Genomic DNA, 18,965 nt, shown 5'->3' with positions numbered 1-18,965 from the left:
TAGACGTATTTACTTTTATTGTTAATTGAAATGTTTGCAAAAGATACATTGAATGTCAGTATACAGGAAAATGACTATAATGTACAAGAAGATCTTAACATTCAACTTAAATGCTAAAAAATGATGACAAAGCAGTCAATGAGATCTACATTCCTTAAATAATACAACACAGAACTTGTAACACAATAAATTATACTGTAGCTAAGTATTTTTTTCTTTTCTTTTTCCTTTCCTGCTTTTTTTATAATTATACGAGATTAACTCATTTTTGGCCAAAGGTGCACAAACGCACCATTACAATAAATATATATTTTTTTATTAACAAAGTGACATATATTTTTCAGCTATTGTCAAGGGTTCTTAAGACACCTAAAAATTAATAGTAATTCAATTGGAGTAAGCACTTTCTGTCGAGAACTTTTTTAAACTTAAAACAGCTATTGGCAAATAAAAATGTTTGAAAAATGTATAATTTTTTCTAAAAAAATTTTTTCTTCTGACTAAAATGTATAATCTTTTGTTTTTATGATTGATTAAAATTGTACCACAAATAACAAATTTCATAAGAATAAAAAAACAAGCGTTCATCTAAATGGTTTGTTGATTGATTTGGTGAATGGTGCACCATTTTGTTTCTTAAATAAAATATCACTTTTTTTAAGTCTTAATAAATATAATGTAAGCATATTTTAATGAAAATAATACCACATTTTTAAAATCTATATGCTTGGCCTAAAGTGGGTTAATATTTAGTTGTTTAACTCTTTTACACTAAAAATATTGTTGTTAGCAACAAAATGCGGATACATTGCATTGTAAAAAGCAATGTCACAATTGATTAATTGACCTCTCTATGGAATAACTTTTTTTTTAAAAATGAATTTAAAAAAAATAGCTAAATAACAAATACTTAAATAGAAATGTCAGCTTTTTATAGAACAATTCCTCACTAACAAAATTTATACAATATACCTATTTTACTTTTAAAATGAATTGGAAACTAATGTAATTTTTTAAAGTTAATAAATCAGAAATATCACAGATTCCTTCAATCTTATGAGTAATAAATGACTAGTTTAACAATAAGATTAGTATATAGAATATATTAGATGATACAAAAAATCACATCAAAAATTATTTCTATTAATATTTTACATCATTACCAAAAAATGAATAATTAGGAAAAATATTTGCTTCTAAAAAAGATCGAAAAAGTAGACTCTAGTTAACTATTATATTTTATTATAAATATTTTAATAGGACGTATGAATTTTACAATGGTCTTAAGAGGACGCAATACCACGGAAGAAAACTTTTGTCACAAATTCTCTTTCTTCTTCATTACTAATTTAAAAGAAAGAAAAAGTAAGTTCAGGCAAAACTAGAGTTTGTCATAAAATTTCAATTGCTGAAAAAATATTAAATTGCAAACAAATTATTCGAAGAGAGCTTCTTCATTGTGTATTAATTATCATCTCATAATTTATTTTCATTTGCATATTTTAAAATTTTCTTTTCAGTATTTAAAACTTCATGGGTTACTCTAGGTTTGTTTGAACTCACTTTTTCTACACTTTAAATTAATAATGAAGGAGAAAGAGAATTTGAGAGAAAAATTTTCTCCCACGGTATGACGTCCTTTTAATAATTTAAGACTGTTAATACACTTAATGCTAGTTTAACCTTCGTGTTCACTTTCTGTTCGAAATAAGTTTAACACAGAAAAATAGAACCTGGAACCTTAATGTTAACTTCAAATTCACTTTCTATAAAAAAAAAAAAAGTATGTAATAAATTATTAGGACAAATTAAACCTGCAGTAAAAAAAAATCTTGAAAGTTTAAAGTCATTTGGGTGAAATATAAAACAGGGTGCTAGGCCAAATCTTTCAACAAAAAATAAACACCTTTTAAGTACTTTTTTAGCACTTAAAAAATATTTTTAAGCACTATATACATTAACAAAATGCAAAACAATTTTCAAAACCTTTACATGATCATGATAAAATAACTAGTTTCTGACTAGGAACTCTTTTCGTGATTATATTAGCCATCATAAAATTATCAAGAGATATTTTGGTTCGATATCAAAGGGGGGAAAATGAAGTCTGAAATTGAGAATATCTTGCAACATGAGAGAGCAATAATCTCATTGAACCCAGTTCAGTAGATGCACCTGTGGAATCCAAAGTATTTTATTAAACATGTAAAATAATTGGCACATTTAAATGCTATAGACCGAACGTAAGCCATTGTGGTCGAATGAATTGTTAAAACATAGAATAGAACAATGTGAAAAGCACACTTTTGCTTACAACACGACGAAAATTGAAATGGTTAAGAAAAAAAATCTAACTTTCGAATAGGGAAAATTAAGCACTTTTTCAAAACACTCAATGAAAAAAGCACCTTTAAGGGCTGTTAAAAAATGAAAATAACAAGCACTTTTTAAAAACGATAGGCAGCTTTAATGTTTGATTGTGGGACTGCACGCGTGTTTTGTGCGATTGTATATACAATAGTTGTTGAATCTACATAATAAAGAGTAAAAAAATGTATCACTTTGCGTTGTCCCTTGTTTTAAAAACAATCTTTCAAAAGCTAATATTTAACTTTTTTCATTTGCCGGATATAATTAGGGATAGTCAACCAGATGGCTAATTAAATGTTTTTTTACACATAAAAAATTAAAATTTCAACTTAAAACTTGTGCATTATTTTAGTTCCTTGTATTTATTAAAGAAATAAAAAAAATATGTTTATTCTTTTATCTCAAAACAATTGGTAAGGGAAGCCGTTAAGCAATTTTTAAAAAACCTATGATCTTATTTTGATTATGAATTTTTTTTTTTTAACTTCATTTTTGTATGGAATTTATATAATTAGGGATAGAACTTTTAGCATTAAGGTACAACAGCCTTAAATACACAATATTATCAGTTATATAAAAGCCTCAATTAAAAGAAGAAACATATTTTAGAAAACTTACACCAATTCACACTAATTTTATGAACATTATATAATACTAATATATAAATGCCTTTCGAATACATTATAACATTGATAGCACTGCACAGCAAAATATTTGATAAAATTCCAAATAATAGTATTGCTACAATGCTGTTCGCTCGTCATAAACGACAACAGCTTCATTCTCCACTAAGGAATCTGTGTCCTTGTGGACGACGGTCACAAAGGGTGTACGACTTTTGTTCATGGCGATGGCAGCAGCACTGTCGCTTCGCATTCTGTTCTTACGCTTTTTACTAAAGCTAACCTGGAATAAAATGAGGGATTTATGTATTTTCAGGGTTGTCACAGAAAAGAAAATAGTTGCTTTTAGTAACCTAGAGTATGAAAATAGTTGCCTAAAATTACGAATTTAACTGCCTAAATAAGAACAAAAATATGACTAAAATTTATTTAAATGAATCAATTGTCATATACCATGATCCATTTAAAAAAAAGTTTTATACAATTATAAAAAATGTACACAACAGAAAATGCATACTTAGATAAAAGTTGAAAACAGTAAAAAATTATAAAGCTAATGTTGATGAAGGAAAAAAACTAGGCAAAAGAGTTACCTTAGCATATAATTCATTAACATCGTCTTCTGTAGAAAGAGGGCGAGGACGTGCCCTTCCCCAAAGAGGGAGACTTCTAGTTTTCATCGTAGTATTTGGGTTAACAGCAGTGTAAATAGAGCTATATGCAGATGCACCATCTAAGGCTGAAACAAATATATTTTTATTTGTAGATCAATTAACCATTATGTAAATTTTAAATCAAAAAGGAATTTTTTTAAAAAAAGGGGGCTTTAACAATCTGCGGTTGTTTAACACCATCTTAACAAATCCTCGTTTATTTAATTCATAAAAATCTATCATGATTGTTGCAAATGAATGTTTAGTTGTGAAATTTGATTCTTAAACATATATTAGTTATTCGAGGGAGAAATTCAAATAATGGATTAGTCCTCCTTGTATGTCAGATTCAAATCGTTGATAGATTATATAATCACTTCATAAAAGAAAATCGTTCCATTGACACAGGCAAATGTTTTTTTCTTCTGGGTGATTCCTTCAAATGATTATTTCATCATTACATGCAGAATTTATACGAGCTATCTGCGAAACTAAACTCTCTAATACTAATATCTTTCTACAAGATACTTTTAATAATAACAAATATATTGTAACTCATTTAAAATAACAAAAGCGCTGCATTTACGAAAGGAAAAAAAAGAAGGAAAAAAAACTATTCATAACTTTTTTTAATTGAACATATAATAATTTTTTATTCTAATATTATGGGTGATATTCTCACATTTTGTTGAGGGTATGCAGAATTATTTTCTTCCTCGCATTTTGTAAATAATCGTCACAATAAATTAAAAAATATTACAAAGCATGAAATCTATTATAGTAATTATCGAAAAAAAAGATCGAAGGTGAAGTCACGCGAATCAGACTAATCGATTGCGTGTTTCATTTCGAAATTAAGTTGTAATAAATAATACAGTATTAAAAATATCGTATTTCTGTGGAGAAATCCACAGCAATAATTGCCAAAAGTTTGATAGAATTATTGCTTTAAAAAGTAAATACTCAAGTGGACGATTCTAATTTTCCGTATTGTTCAAAATATATAGGGATATTTAAATAAACATGTGAAAACCAATATCAGCAACTGCCGAAAATACCCTTGACAAAAGTAGAAAAATATAGTGTTAATAAAAAAATATTTATTGAAATGCTACATTTGTGCACCTTCATGGGTAAAATTAAATTTGCTGATCAGATCATATCCACGTTCATGACATTCTGTGGCATGGTAAACAGATAAGGGATGGATTACCGTAATTTCGAGGAAATAGGCCGCAGCATTATTGATTTAAAACTTGAAAATCAACTCATTTTTTTCACCTGTTTCTGTGCCTTTTATTTATTTTTTCCTGCCTAATGTTACGCCAAGAAACGGTCAGCACACCTGGAATTTCCCCCTCCCCAATCCTTTCTTGGAATCACTTTCTGGTGACCACTATCCACAAGAGAACAAAGTCTCTCTTTCCCCTCTGTCATATGAACAGCTGTTGAGTCTAGGAAATGGGCTTGGAGTGGAGAAGCATAAATCAGAAAGGAATGAATGAAGGACATCAGGGTGGGGCCAGTGATAACCTTAACTGTAAAACAAACACCCCTCTGTTTCTTGCAAGAAATATGTCTCTTCCACTTGTCATGGAGGCCTCTCTCCACTCCCCTCTTTTCTTCAGCTGGTTGTTAAAAACATGTGTATGTTTGTCGATTAAAGGATGCTGATGAGCTTGGAATGACCTTCAATAATCTTACAATTAGAATGTTCAAAAAGAATTTCAACTGAGAGTCAGAGAAGAGGGGAAAAAGGAAAGTGTGTGAGAATTATAGACAAGGAAAAAAGAAAGACCGCCCTAGGCAGAGTCAGTAAAAAAAAGAAACCTGATTTGAGAAGCGAAAATAGGGGGAGGAATTGCAAAAAATAGAAACTTGTTTTAAATGCTTGGGAGAGCGCTTTTTATTTTTTTTCATTGCTCATATTTCTGTCTGATTTCGATCATCTTCCTCAACTTATAATTTTTTTTATCTTCAATTCTGATGCCTTTTTGTTTTATTAATATTTTTCTTTCGTTGATATTTTGTTTCGTTTATACTATTTTCGTTTTGTTTTAACATAGCTTGTATTTAAGTTATCCATTTTAAATGGATAACTTAAAGTAAACTCCCATAAAGAGGTTAAAATTATACCTCTGTGCTTAAGCTGTCAGCAATTAAAAGAGAAAAAGAAACTGTGATAAATGGCTTTAAAAAAGTGGAAATCATTCCGGGACAAAACGAAACCGAAAGTGAGGCTGAAAGTGTGAGAGATGGAGATTAACCTGAAATAAACAATTAACTAGTAAACCTAATTTGCCCTGATACAGAGAGTTCTGATTTTGAGGGATTTTTAAGTGCAGTGATATGAATGTATAGTGATAGGTGATATCTAAATAAATTATTTTTAAGTTTTTCTTTGAACAAAATTCGTTTGGATTTATCGTTTATTGTTAAAACAGGATTTTGAATTGTTGATTTAAAAGTAAGATCGTTTTATTTTTAAATATTTTCGTACTTATTTTAATGGTTTTTGATATATTAATTACTTTATTTATATTTAAATGCTTCAAAATTGGAAAACGATTAATTTTACTTAGAAAGTTATTATAGTTGAGCTATTTTATATACTAGGATTTTGCATATTCAATATCCTTTTACTGGTTTTTATTTAACTATTTAAATTATATACATATGCATATTTAGAGCATGTGTTAAGTCTTTAATCAATACCTGCGTTAAGTTCAAAAGTTGTTAATTGTTAAAAATTCGGCGTGGTGCGGCGTGTCCGGTGAGAAGCCCTTTTTTCCAGTCGATTTTTGAGGGCGCAGCGTATATACCAGGGCGGCGTTTCTCCGCAAAATCCGGGTACTAATATTTAGAGAACATAGACTGGTTCAAAAGTAAGATACAAATCTGTCTTATTTGACTTCAAAAATAAAATTAATTTAATGTAATTTACTGTAGTCATTGAAATAAATTAATTGGGTAAGAATTGCGTACCATTGCAAGAGGCATATAGGACTTGAGGTGGTGTGTCATCAGAACCTCTGAATGCCATTTCAGGAATGCTGGGAAGTGGCATGGATAGTTCGGCCGCATCCTCCAAGTGATGATAGTAATGAGGATGGACTGAATGTGCTCGTTTTGGAGAGTAGAGATTGGATTGAAATATTGGTAGGTGGACAGGTTGGCTGACAGGTCTTTTCTTTGATGACTGTCTGTTAATGGAATGCAATTTAGAAGGCTGAAAAAGAAAAATTAATTGAGTTTCAGGTATATGAAGGGGTAGAGAGACCAGTAATTAAAGTGTATTTTATGTGTTGAGTTTCTATTTTAAATCCGTATTAGAGTTTATAACGATCGATAAATCAATCAAAATGTGGACAAATATTCGATTATATAGTGTTTTTAGGAGATCTTTTTCTGATGAAATTTAAATCGTTTCCTGACCACTCCAAGTCAGAAATTATTGCCGTAATGTCACCAGTTAAATTATCAGTTTCCTCAATTCCTGCTATTAGTTCACACTCTCTCAATATCTTGTTCAAATTACCAATCATTAATAAAATACTTTACATTCATGCACTCAAGTTCAAATACATTTTTTTTAAAAACTTGTTGTGGATGACACTTGATGTTAATACAGTTTTTATTTCAAGTATTAATTCATTCATTAAATAGGGATAAGTGAAAAACGAAAAGGAGTTTTCTGATGGGATGAGCGTTAGTCAGTGGTTTAAATTTTACTCTGAGCGATTCAGTTTCTCAAATTTTTTAAAAGTAACATCAGTGATAATTCTTAGCTTATAACTCTATTTGCCCAAAAAAAAAAGTTTATTATGCACACTTAAATATTTAATTACTATATATTCACTGTGTCAGATAAATTCAATAAAGAACATGACATGGAGTTGCCTTCTAGTCCAATTATTAGTTGACTGGGTCTTGAAACAATTGTTCCTGCATTACCCCTTTAAGTATCGCTTTTGATATTGTAAAATTTTCATAGAATCATGCAAAACAAGAGGAAAATCTTAAGAAACAATTTCTTCGGTTGAAAAAAAAATCTTACTTCTTTTCCCTCCTTCAAAGGAACAGACTGAGATCGAGTAAGAATCGACTGGCAAAGATCGTTTTTAATTCCTATTGCACATGTTGCAATCTGACTAGATTTTGAACCCAAGAACACAACAGAATCACTGCAGCAACCGAAAAGAAAAAAACAATTAGTATACCTCAATGCAAGAATCATAATTAAGTTATCAGCAGGAGCATTGATTACCTATGCATCATTGTACCACTTCCTTGTTTAATTGAGCATTCATCAGCACTTGAATTATCCAAACCTATTGAATGAGAAAAGTAAAATATCACAAGACTTTTACTCAGAGTTGGCAAGGTTTAGGACAGAATGGATTAATCCACGGTTTAAACCGTCCTGCCCAAAACCTTTTTACTTAAATTATGTCACAATTTTAAAAAAATGTGAAAAATGAAAGGTTAATTTTTGAACAAGAAACAAAATGAAGACAAGTTTATGTTTTACTAAAAAAGTTAATTATTATTTTTAATATTGCATTATTTATCCTTTTGCAAAAACATAATTTCTCAATATCAAAAGCATATTTAAAGGATTAAGTACTCACTTTTTTTGTTCATTGAATTGTGAAGCTTCAAAAGTTATTAATTTTTTCCTATTATATTATTTTCCTTTAATAATTTAAATTAAAAATTAAACTGAAGTAAAAGTATCAAATATTTATTAATATATGTAATTATTATGTGTACAATGTACATACAGAATTTTAACCTTTTACCAATGTTCAAGGTTTTGGACACTTTAAGACAGTTTAGGACAGTAAAACTCATGTGTTCTGTCCAAAACCAGTTTAAGACGTCCAAAACCCCAACCCTGTTTCACTATGCCATTTATTTTAACGAAATACATTTTTTTTCTGGTGTTTAAGTAAGAAATACTTAATGAGAAAGGGCAAAACATTTTTATTTATTAAAAGTAAAGTCTTAAAATTTGCTGTACTTTTAGATTATGGATAACTAGGCCATTTGGCCTGCTACGCTAATGTAGACCTTTAGCAGGGCTAAAGAGAGAATAGAACGGCTAGGTCACTTATTAGAAGAGACTCGTGATGCTCCGAGCTTCTGATTTCAGTCAGTGACGCCACGGCGGCGAAAGCATCACCTTCACATTCATGAAATAAATTGCTTCGCATGTAACTAGCATCTTTTTTAAACTTAATTTCAATACATTCATTGTTTTTTATATTTTTAAGGGGATTTTCTTCTAATATGATTGCAAAAATGTAACAGTAGTAGTCAAATATCAGCTTGCGCGATAGGGACCGGCAAGAATTATAAAACACAAAATGAGAAAACGCAATTTTTGAGAAACTTTTGATTTCACCATTAAAATTGATCCCGTTTTGTCACTTTAAACAGAAAAGGAAAAAAAATTTACAAGGTCCAAAGAAAAGAAAATCCTGAAATTCAAAAATAAAAGTCATTAAAGTAGTTTTTAAGGTCATATTAAAATGTTTATCTGATTTAATTATAATGCCTTAATTTTAAATATTTATGAGCAAATGTATTATGTATTACCATTATTATATGCTCAAAGATTATTTTTTTAGTAATTATCATTTAAAATTTTTGCTCCCTAGTAATAATATATACAAAAAAAAATTGCTATTACAATTATGAATAAGAAAATATATTACAATTAGTCATCCCAATTAATAAAATATAAGGATACTTTTATAGTTACATATTCTTATTAGACAATATGTTACCATAAAAGTGTTCTTAAATGCTTTCATTTATTTAACATTAAAAGTTAAAAACTAAAATTAGAAAACTAACAACTAAAATTTTTCTTTTTCTTAATACTACAAAGAAATACCAAGAAAATGCATAAATACTATATTTTTGAACAGAAATAATTTGTTGTCAGTGTAAAGTTTGACAGGTATTATCAGAAAAGTGTCAGAACATTCAACTCATTTCTTACTGAGAGCAGCAAATTTTTCATATCCTCCAGTTCTGATTTTTGAGATCTGTGTGTGGCATGAGGTCATGAGGTGGGGAATCGTAGCTTTAGCTTTGAGTACAGAATAAACCAGAATAGTGAGTCTGGACAAACTAAATCAGGGTGGCCACTCAAATCAGATTTCAAATTTCCCTGATTTTTCCAGGTTTTCCAGATAAAAATCTTAAAATTTCCAGGTTTTTGTTTCTTTTTTTCTTATAAAGTATAGGATGTGTACAAGAAAAGTGTCTATATTATAAAATATTTTATTCAAAATGTTATTTTTTTAACATATCATCTTGAAAAAAATAATTTATATTGACAATTTTCAAGATTTTTTATTTATTTTTTAATGTTTTGGCATAAAATTTTGAATCAAAAATCATATATTGACCACCAAAGGAGCCTTTTTTGTTTAAAATTAAAATATGTGATAAGAGGTTAAAATGAAATAGAAAAAATTAGCATTAATGCAACAATTGTAACAATTTGTCGACAAACATTGCTGTTAGTGATTGTAAAAAAATGTGTGATTGGTTGGTTTGCTCAGAAAAAATAATTCACAGATTTCTTTGAATAGGAGTAGAAAAGCTTTCAGAAAAAGAGTGCGATATAAAATCTATTATCATAAAATTATAACCAACTAATTTTTGGAGACTTTTATAAAGTTAAAAATACAAAAACATTTTGTCAAAATAGAGAAAAAAAATAACCACCAAAGCATCGGAACAAACTTGAGCCATAAATGGATTCAGCCCAAGGACAGAATTTAAAAACAGAAGCTAATATCCTAATCCCTTTTCCCACCAGAATCTTACCTAAATTTTCCTAAATTCCCATAGCGGTCAAAAGTTTCCACATTTGTTTAGCAACCGTGGAAGAATTTTATATGGCATTCTAGTTTAACAGAACTATAATGGAGCAAATTGTGATGCAAGCAAAGTATTGCTAAGTTGATGATATTTCAACTGTTTGGCGATACATTTCCGTTAAAAAAAAGTGGGTATAATGGATGAAATAATTTAAATTAAGAAAATTAGCAAATAATTTAAATTAGTCAAATTTGAAAAATCATCAAAGAAAAATTTCCAGCTTTTCTTTAAAAATCCCTGATTTTTCCAGGTTTTTATCCAAATTTCCCTGATATTTCCAGGTTTTTTCCAGTATAAAAAAAATTCCCTGATAATTCCAGGTTTTCCAGGTGGGTGGCCACCCTGTAAATGTTTTAGGGTATATTTAATTTTAGAATGTCTTTTTTTTTCATTCTAGAAATTTCTTTTACTCTCAGGAAACTGTGTTCTTACATTTATTTATGTCCAATAAATGAAATATTAATTTCCTGACAGTCAGTGTCATGTTTTTTCCCCCTACATTTGTGTTACAAACTAATAATCAAAGCTGGAGTGGGGTAGGGGGGGGGAGAATTACTTCTGAGATTATTATCTAATCATCTATGAAATCTGTATTTTAAAAAGAAACTGAACAGAAAAGTTTAGATAAATACTTAAGCAGCCTGAAATACTTACAATAAGCCTTGTCTGGTCGACCTCTTAATTTGCAGCAATGCCATACAATAAAAACAGCTAAAACTATGGTTATTAAACCAGCCGCTCCTAAAATTTCAAACACAATATTTGTAATAAAAATACGAAATATTAAAAAATAAATATTTTTACCCGATTCCCGCACAGAATGATAAGTTTCACAATAAAAATGTGTCACAATGACATTAAATATTTTTGGTTTCAAAATAAGTTACACTTGTGTTTTTTAGAAATCTACTTCACTTCCATTTCTTAAACAGGGTGCATAGCCAAATCTTTCAACAAAAAATAAGCACATTTTAAGTACTTTTTAAGCATTAAAAAATATTGTTAAGCACTATATACATTAACGAAGAGATAAACAATTTTCAAAGACATTGCATGATCATGATAAAATAATTAGTTTCTGACAAAAAACTCTTTTCTTGATTATATTAGCCACCATAAAGAGATTGAGAGATTTTTCGCTTCAATTTCAGAGGTCGGAAAATAAAGCCTGAAATTGAAAATATCTGCAAAATGCAGCAGAGTTGCAGGTGAGAGTGCAAAAATCTCACCGAACCCAGGTCAGTAGACGCACATGAGAACCCGCAAGTATTTATAATCAAACATGTAAAATGATTGGCACTTTCGTACACTACAGACCGATGGGATGCCGAAATAGATTGTGGTTGAATGAATTGTGAAAACATTGAATAGAACAATGTGAAAAGCACGCTTTTGCATAATATGTGGCAAAAATAGACATGGCAAAGCAAAAATAAATAAATAAAAGCGCCTTTACAGACTTTTAAGAAATGAAAATAATAAGCACCTTTAAGCACTTTTTAAAAAACCTAGGCACCAAGTTGAATGATAATGAATGAAAGCAGATTTTTTCACCTCTTTTCTTTAATATTATTAATAAATGACATATTTCCATTGCTTTAAATTTTTTATAGGATATCTATAGTGTTCTAAAAGCTATCAAGTATTATTTCTCCAAATATAATAACAATAAAGCCTTTTGTGGTAAGCATTGGGCTGTTGATGGATTCTCAGTCATTATTAGTTTGTTAAGAACAAAAAATATCCAGAAAATGAAGTAATCCTGCAATAATTTATTTGCAGTTTGAAACTTTGTAGTTTAATTGAGCTCACTTTTCTCTCAAATTCTTTATGTAGGTGAACTCAATTGTTAATAAAATACTTTTTATTCATCCACACAAGTTCAAATACATTTTTTTAAAACTAGCAGTGGATGTTAATACAGTTTTTTATTAATTCGTTCATTAAATAGGGATGAGAGAAAAACGAAATGGAATTTTCTGATGGGTTAAGCGTTAGTCATTGTTTTAAATTTTACTCCAAGCGATTCAGTTTTTCACAAATTTTAAAAATAACATCATATCAATTTCTAACTTATATAAATCAATCTTTTCTATAGATCTATTTGAACAAAAAAATATTCAATCACTTTATAATTCGCTGTGTCAGATAAATTCAATGACGAACATTACGTGGTAGCAAGCGTGGTCCATGTCACCAAATTTATACTTTTATAAGCTGTCTGATACCACACTCCTTTTTTTTAAAAAAATCCTAAGATTAGTTTACACTCTCCCTATATTTGTATATCTTACTCAACTTTTTAATCGTTAATAAAATATTTTTTATTCCTTAATTCAAGTTCAAATACATTTTATCAAATATTAATTCATTGACTAAATTTAATTAATTCATTCTAGTTTTATGTTGGAGAAAATTTTTTTTAACAGCTTAGTAAAAAGTAATTAAAATAAAATAAGTAGGAATTGACTTTATTAATTTTTTTATATTATTTGTTTTACTGCGTATGATAGATATTACCTATGGAAGCAGCTACTAGAATGGTGAGATCAGTGATTGCGAAACCAAGAAGCATTCCGGGCTCTGAACTATTTGAGGGCAGAGCAGAAACATTGTTTGCCCTATCCATGTAGGCCAACATTGTGACACTCTGCTGCAGAATTATTTCTCGATATTCGTGTGAACCAGAAGACTCGCCTTCCATTTCTCCTGTTGACAAAAAAAAAATAATCTTATTTTCAAATATGCAATCATAATAAATTAAAACAATATTGTAAATAAAATTATCCAAAAAAAGAAAAATCAATCAAAACTATGTTAACTCATAATTTTATGCATATTATGCAGCTATTGTACGCATGTTTTTCTGTTTCATAATTCATCGATGGGGAACTGAAGTATCATTGGGGATATTTCTGTATCGTGATCTGTCATGCCAACTACAATTGCTAAGGTGCCAAATAGATTTAAAAGTTTTAAAAAATAAACATGTAGATGTTTGCCCGGGGATGGGTACGAGTTATACCTTTCGAGTGGGTCCCTTTCTGAGATGTTTCTTTTTAGTTTCTCGCGGGCCACTTCCCTGAAGTTTCCAAGACTTGGCAATTATTCTGCCACAGATCACGATACGGAAATCTCCCCGTATCATTTTGGGTAGAAGTATTTTTCCTTTCCTATTTTTAGAGAAGGCATAAGAGGTCTCAAAACTTTATAAACTGACAATTTTAGGCACAATCATTAGACAGAAGATGCAATTCCTTGCAGTTGTTTGAATTACGACTGATTTACATAGTTTCTGACTAATTCCTTAAATAAAATTCTAATTTAGTATTTTATTCATAATTCTAATTGTACATGTAAAATATGTTTTAAAACTATATAGATTTCCTTCAGGGTTGGCAAGTTTTTGACACATGACGGTTTTTACCGTCATGTCAAAAACGCCTCTGTCAAAAAACCATAGTTTTGGTAAAATAAATTTGAGTATTTGGTAAAATAATTTTGAATCTTCTCGAATTTTGGACTCATTCATACTAAACTTAGAAATCGACTGAGCAATATAAAATGCGCAAAATTAGCCACTTGCTTTCGTATGCACAGTGACCCCGACTACTGAACATGTAATTTTGTTTGTAATTAAGTTTTGTTTAATGTGCTTTTTTAACCGAATAAAAGTTTTTAACTTGACAAAATAGCAGTAATTCTTGACTTTGAGTTTGTTACTAGTTACAAATTTTGAAAGTTTTGCTTAGCTTATTTCTATATTTAAGAAATGCCAAATTTTAAATTCTTTTTAGTTCTTGAATTTATTAATAGTTCCAAGCTTTTTTGTTTGTTTGTTTATTTCTAACAATTAAGAAGTGCAAAATTTTGAATCCTTTGCAAATCAAGCTATTATGATAAAAGTAAGTATCACTATTTTCAATAAGTATATTACAATATTTCTGTATGAATGTATATCCTTCTATAAGAATACATGTATATAGTTGCAAAATCAATAGCAATCATTTACAACATTCATTTATAAAGACAGTTATGTGAAAATAATATATTATCCGCCATATGCCATAAATTAAAGAAAACAGTAGGTTTTTGACAGTTTTTACCAGTAAAAACACGGTTTTTATCACTGTCATGTCAATAACCAGCTTTTGACAGCAAAAACCCAACCCTGATTTCCTTTGTGGGGTCAGAGTGCCTTTAAGAAAGGCCCTCATTCTGGTTAGGGTATGATCACTTTTTTAGGACTATGGTGAGTTCGACACAGTATGAGTGCACATGTTTATACAAATCAGCAATTCTCAACCCATCCACACAAAATTTAGAATGCAGTGCATGAAAAGAAAGAAGATAATACTGGATACCTTTTTAGCAAACGTCTATGATCGAGGTCTCAATTCTCATAGTTTGAAGGGGAATATGCTAATTAATCAAAGCAGAGCTCATTTTAGGCAGAAAAAAGGGCAGGGTGCAAAAGTTTTTAAAATAAAAAGGGTATTATTAGTCTAAAAAGGCAATAATTTCTTTCTGTGGGATTTACACGTTCTATTAAAAAGCATTGTCAACTAGTAAAAGAAATTTCTTTTTTACTTTACCAAAAGTAGCATAGTACTAATTTTTATTAATAAATTAACATATATATTGAGTTAATGAGCTAATTAGCTTAGTAGGTAATTTATTTAAAATGCATGCATATATTAATAAAATAATAAATGTATGTTTTTAAGTGTCTGTAGTTATGATTTAATAATTAAAATGTTTAATAATAAATATGATTTAATGATAGTGGAAGTAACTGGAAACTTTCAAAGACAAGTGCAACAAGGGTGTGGCTATTTTTCCTTTCCCATATAAATCTATGTATTGACAGCAATGACAAACTAAATAAAAAGAGTTGAAAATAACAAAAGTTTAAGAAATCAATTGTAGAGTTTGGGGAAAAAATAAAGGGTTGAGGAAAAAAAAGGGTATGGAGTCGATTATTCTATATTCACTAATTTACTTCAGGGGCAACAGGGTGGATTCTTTTGACTAAAAGGGCAGCAGGGTGCTGCACCCTGTTTACCCTGCTAGAATGAGCTCTGAAATGCAAATGATATCTTAAGTTACAAAATCAAACACAAAAATGCACTCTGAATAAACATACTTTTTTTGACAAATTCTGACCTCAGAAATAGAAGAGGTAGCCGCAATCTGGGAAATATGGTTCTCATAGTTTGGTCAGGATTACTAAAATGTTAAAAAATACTATAGCAACCACTATATATTTTTCAGCATTCAGAAGAACATGTTTTTGATGCAGAGCTCATTCTAGGAAGGGTAAACAGGGCGCAGCACCCTGCGGCCCTTTTAGACAAAATAATCCACCCTGTTGCCCCTAAAGTATTAGACCCTGATGTAATAGACTCCATACCCTTTCTTTCCTCAAACCTTCTTTATTTCTTCCCCAAACTCTTCAATAGATTTCTTAAACTTTTGTTATTTTCAACTCTTTTTATTTAGTTTGTCGTTGCTGTCAATACATAGATTTATATGGGGAAGGAAAAATAGCCATCACACCCCCTTGTTGCACTTGTCTTTGAAAGTTTGCAGTTACTTCCACTATCATTAAATCGTAATTATTATTAATCATTTCAACTATTAAATCATAACTATAGACACATATATATATATATTATTATATACATATTATTTTATTAATATATACATGCCTTTTAAATAAATTACTAAGCTAATTAGCTCATTAACTCGATTTATATGTAAATTTATTAATAAAAATTAGTAATTAATGATTGCTTTGCTACTTTTAGTAAAGTAAAAAATTCTTTTACTAATTTACAATGTTTTTTAATAGAACGTATAAAGCCCATAGAAAGAAATCATTGCCTTTTTAGAATAATAATGCCCCCTTTTTAAACTTTTGCACCCTGCACTTTTTTCTGCCTAGAATGCCTATTTTTTCTGCCTATTTGATGTACCCACTTTATCCCAGAGTAGGGTAAAGCTATATAAAATATAGAGCATTGGATACTTCTTAAAACCAACAGAAAATCCCTATTATATCTCAATATGAATTTTTAAATCTATAGAATATATAGACATAAAAAAAAATCCCTACCATAGAACACTTTTCTGCTCTGTGCCTTAGATGTTCCTCATCCAGTTCGAAATAAAATTATTAGTTTTTGCCAGTTTTGAATGATATTAGAAGAAAGTTCCTCGGCAGCTTAAACTAATACACAGTATAAGTTGATCATAAATCGAAAGATTGTACTAACAGTAAAAATTTTATTATAAGTTTTTAAGAATGAAATAAAAATGATTGCCTCAATCCCAATATGTCTTAAAAAACATCAAACAAATTTGTGGCGTAACTACCACTTTAAACAAATACCAATTCACTAGTATATAAGACACGTTGACTTCATTCTATCTAGATGCAACTTTTGATAGACAAAGGTTGACATGGTCAATTAAAACATTCCCTTCAAATTATCTAAATTTAAAAGGAGAGACGTAGCCGAATTATACAACAAAAACTAAGCACTTTTCAAGCACTCAAATAATATTTTTAAGCACTTTAAAAAAGTATCATAATTTGGTAGGGTTGGAAGTTTTTGACAATTGATGGTTTTATCTGATTTTCATTGTCATGTCAAAAAATAAAAACTTATGGCATTGTTTTTGATAATTGTCAATTTGTTTTAAATCATGTAAATTGAATGGGGTTTTCATACCCTACGGACTGACGATGCGCCGAAATAGATTGGGGTTGAGTTAATTGTGAAAACGTTGAGTTGAACAATATGAACAGTGTCTTTCTGCATAATTCGTAGCGAAAATCAACATGTTAAAGGAAAAATCTCCTGTTTGATAAGGGAAAATTAAACACTTTCTAAAAACATCCAATGAAAAAAGCACCTTTAAGGGCTTTTAAAAAACTGCGTCTCTGATGTTTATATGATGACAGCAGCCATGGTTGAATGTTCAGGAACGCAGGCAAACAGTAAGGGAGGAAAGAAACTGATATTTATTTAAATAATTTTAAAGAGATGATAGAGCTTTTCACATCATCTCATGAAATCATTTTCAAGCAATGGCGGAGCTCAAATCTTGCTCTGAAATATATGTGCTTTAGCAGGGGTCTGCTCAGGCCTAATTTACTACCATTTAGAGGTACCTTCACAAATTCAACTTTAGGAAAAATGGTAGTTTCACAAATTCAACTTCACGAAAAACGATAGTTTCACAAAATACTTTTTCTAAAAATTTTATTTTTGTATCCCTTAAAAAACGATAAATTCATATTTTTGTGTTGATTTTTCAATATAATTTTTAATTTTTCCAATTTATGTCTAAATTTTCACAAAATAGGTACCTCTCAGAAAAACCTAGACAGATCCCTGTTTAGTTTTTATCTTGGGGAAAGTAGCATACATTCCCCCCCCCCCTCTCCATTTTATAAGGTTTCAGTGAAAAAGGGAAACATTAATAATTATAATTCGTCTAGGTCTATCAAATAGGTCTAGGGAAATTTAGCTTTCTCATGCCTAGTTACAGGGGGAAATGTCTAACTGTTAATTAATGCATACTTAAACTAAAAAATAGATAAAAAGACAGGATGTGAATTTTGAAGTGAGAGAATTAGCATTTCGATTTGAAATAAGAAAAATATTTACATCAAAGGAATAACATAAAAAGATTAGTTGAATCTTTTTATGTATTTATACATATATATTTATACTTGTATAGTTAGTTCCTTGTGGGCCACTTACCCAGAAGTCAACAAAACTTGGCGATTATTTTGATGCTGGTACCAATACGAAAATTTTCATAGACAATTTAAAATTTCAAAATTGTCAAAAACGCTAGGGAACCCGTAAGCTAAGCAACCAATTAAGAAAATCGCAACTTACCAAAATCTGAATCATCATCATAATAAGTAAGTGCGTCCAATATTAATGGCATTTCTTTGAGTACAAAATGGGAAGGAGAATTTCAAGCAATCGAAATTTCACCATCAAATACTATGGAAGAAAATTGTTTTAATTTAAAGACCACCGATTAAAGAATTATTTTTCTTTTTCATCTTGCGCATCTTCGATTCTTCCAGACAAAAGAATTGATCACAATGTGTTTATGAAGCAAGTTTTCAGCATGCTAAAACAGTTCTAATATAAATAGGAATTTAAGTAAAACAATTTAATGACCAAACAATACAGAATAAAGACTTAGAATAAAAAGACATTACATTATTCTATAGCATAAACAACATAAACTACACTAATCACAAAAATAAAGAGTGAAGTAGAAAGAAGAGCCGACGATATAAAGGGGTGGAGTCAATGAGAATTTTTTGTACGATTTTCACGCACAGCTTATTTTAGTACAAAATTAAGTGAAAGCTATAAGCTGAAGT

General features: G+C 29.5%; 1 protein-coding gene across 1 annotated transcript; it reads right to left on the bottom strand.

Moving 5' to 3' along the window:
* On the bottom strand, positions 1–18,892 carry LOC107439715 (uncharacterized). The gene is made up of 8 exons (XM_016052394.3): positions 18,463–18,892; positions 13,067–13,255; positions 11,201–11,287; positions 7,914–7,977; positions 7,704–7,830; positions 6,632–6,875; positions 3,587–3,732; positions 1–3,276 (listed from the first exon to the last, which is right to left on the bottom strand). Exons 1-8 carry the CDS (start codon positions 18,512–18,514, stop codon positions 3,112–3,114), a joined length of 1,074 nt encoding a protein of 357 aa, XP_015907880.1. The 5' UTR covers positions 18,515–18,892; the 3' UTR covers positions 1–3,111.
* Between the last annotated feature and the right edge of the window lie 73 nt (positions 18,893–18,965).

The sequence above is a fragment of the Parasteatoda tepidariorum genome, chromosome 1 (genome assembly GCF_043381705.1).
Source record: "Parasteatoda tepidariorum isolate YZ-2023 chromosome 1, CAS_Ptep_4.0, whole genome shotgun sequence".
Lineage (NCBI taxonomy): Eukaryota > Metazoa > Arthropoda > Arachnida > Araneae > Theridiidae > Parasteatoda > Parasteatoda tepidariorum.
This window is presented reverse-complemented; position numbering and strand designations above follow the sequence as displayed.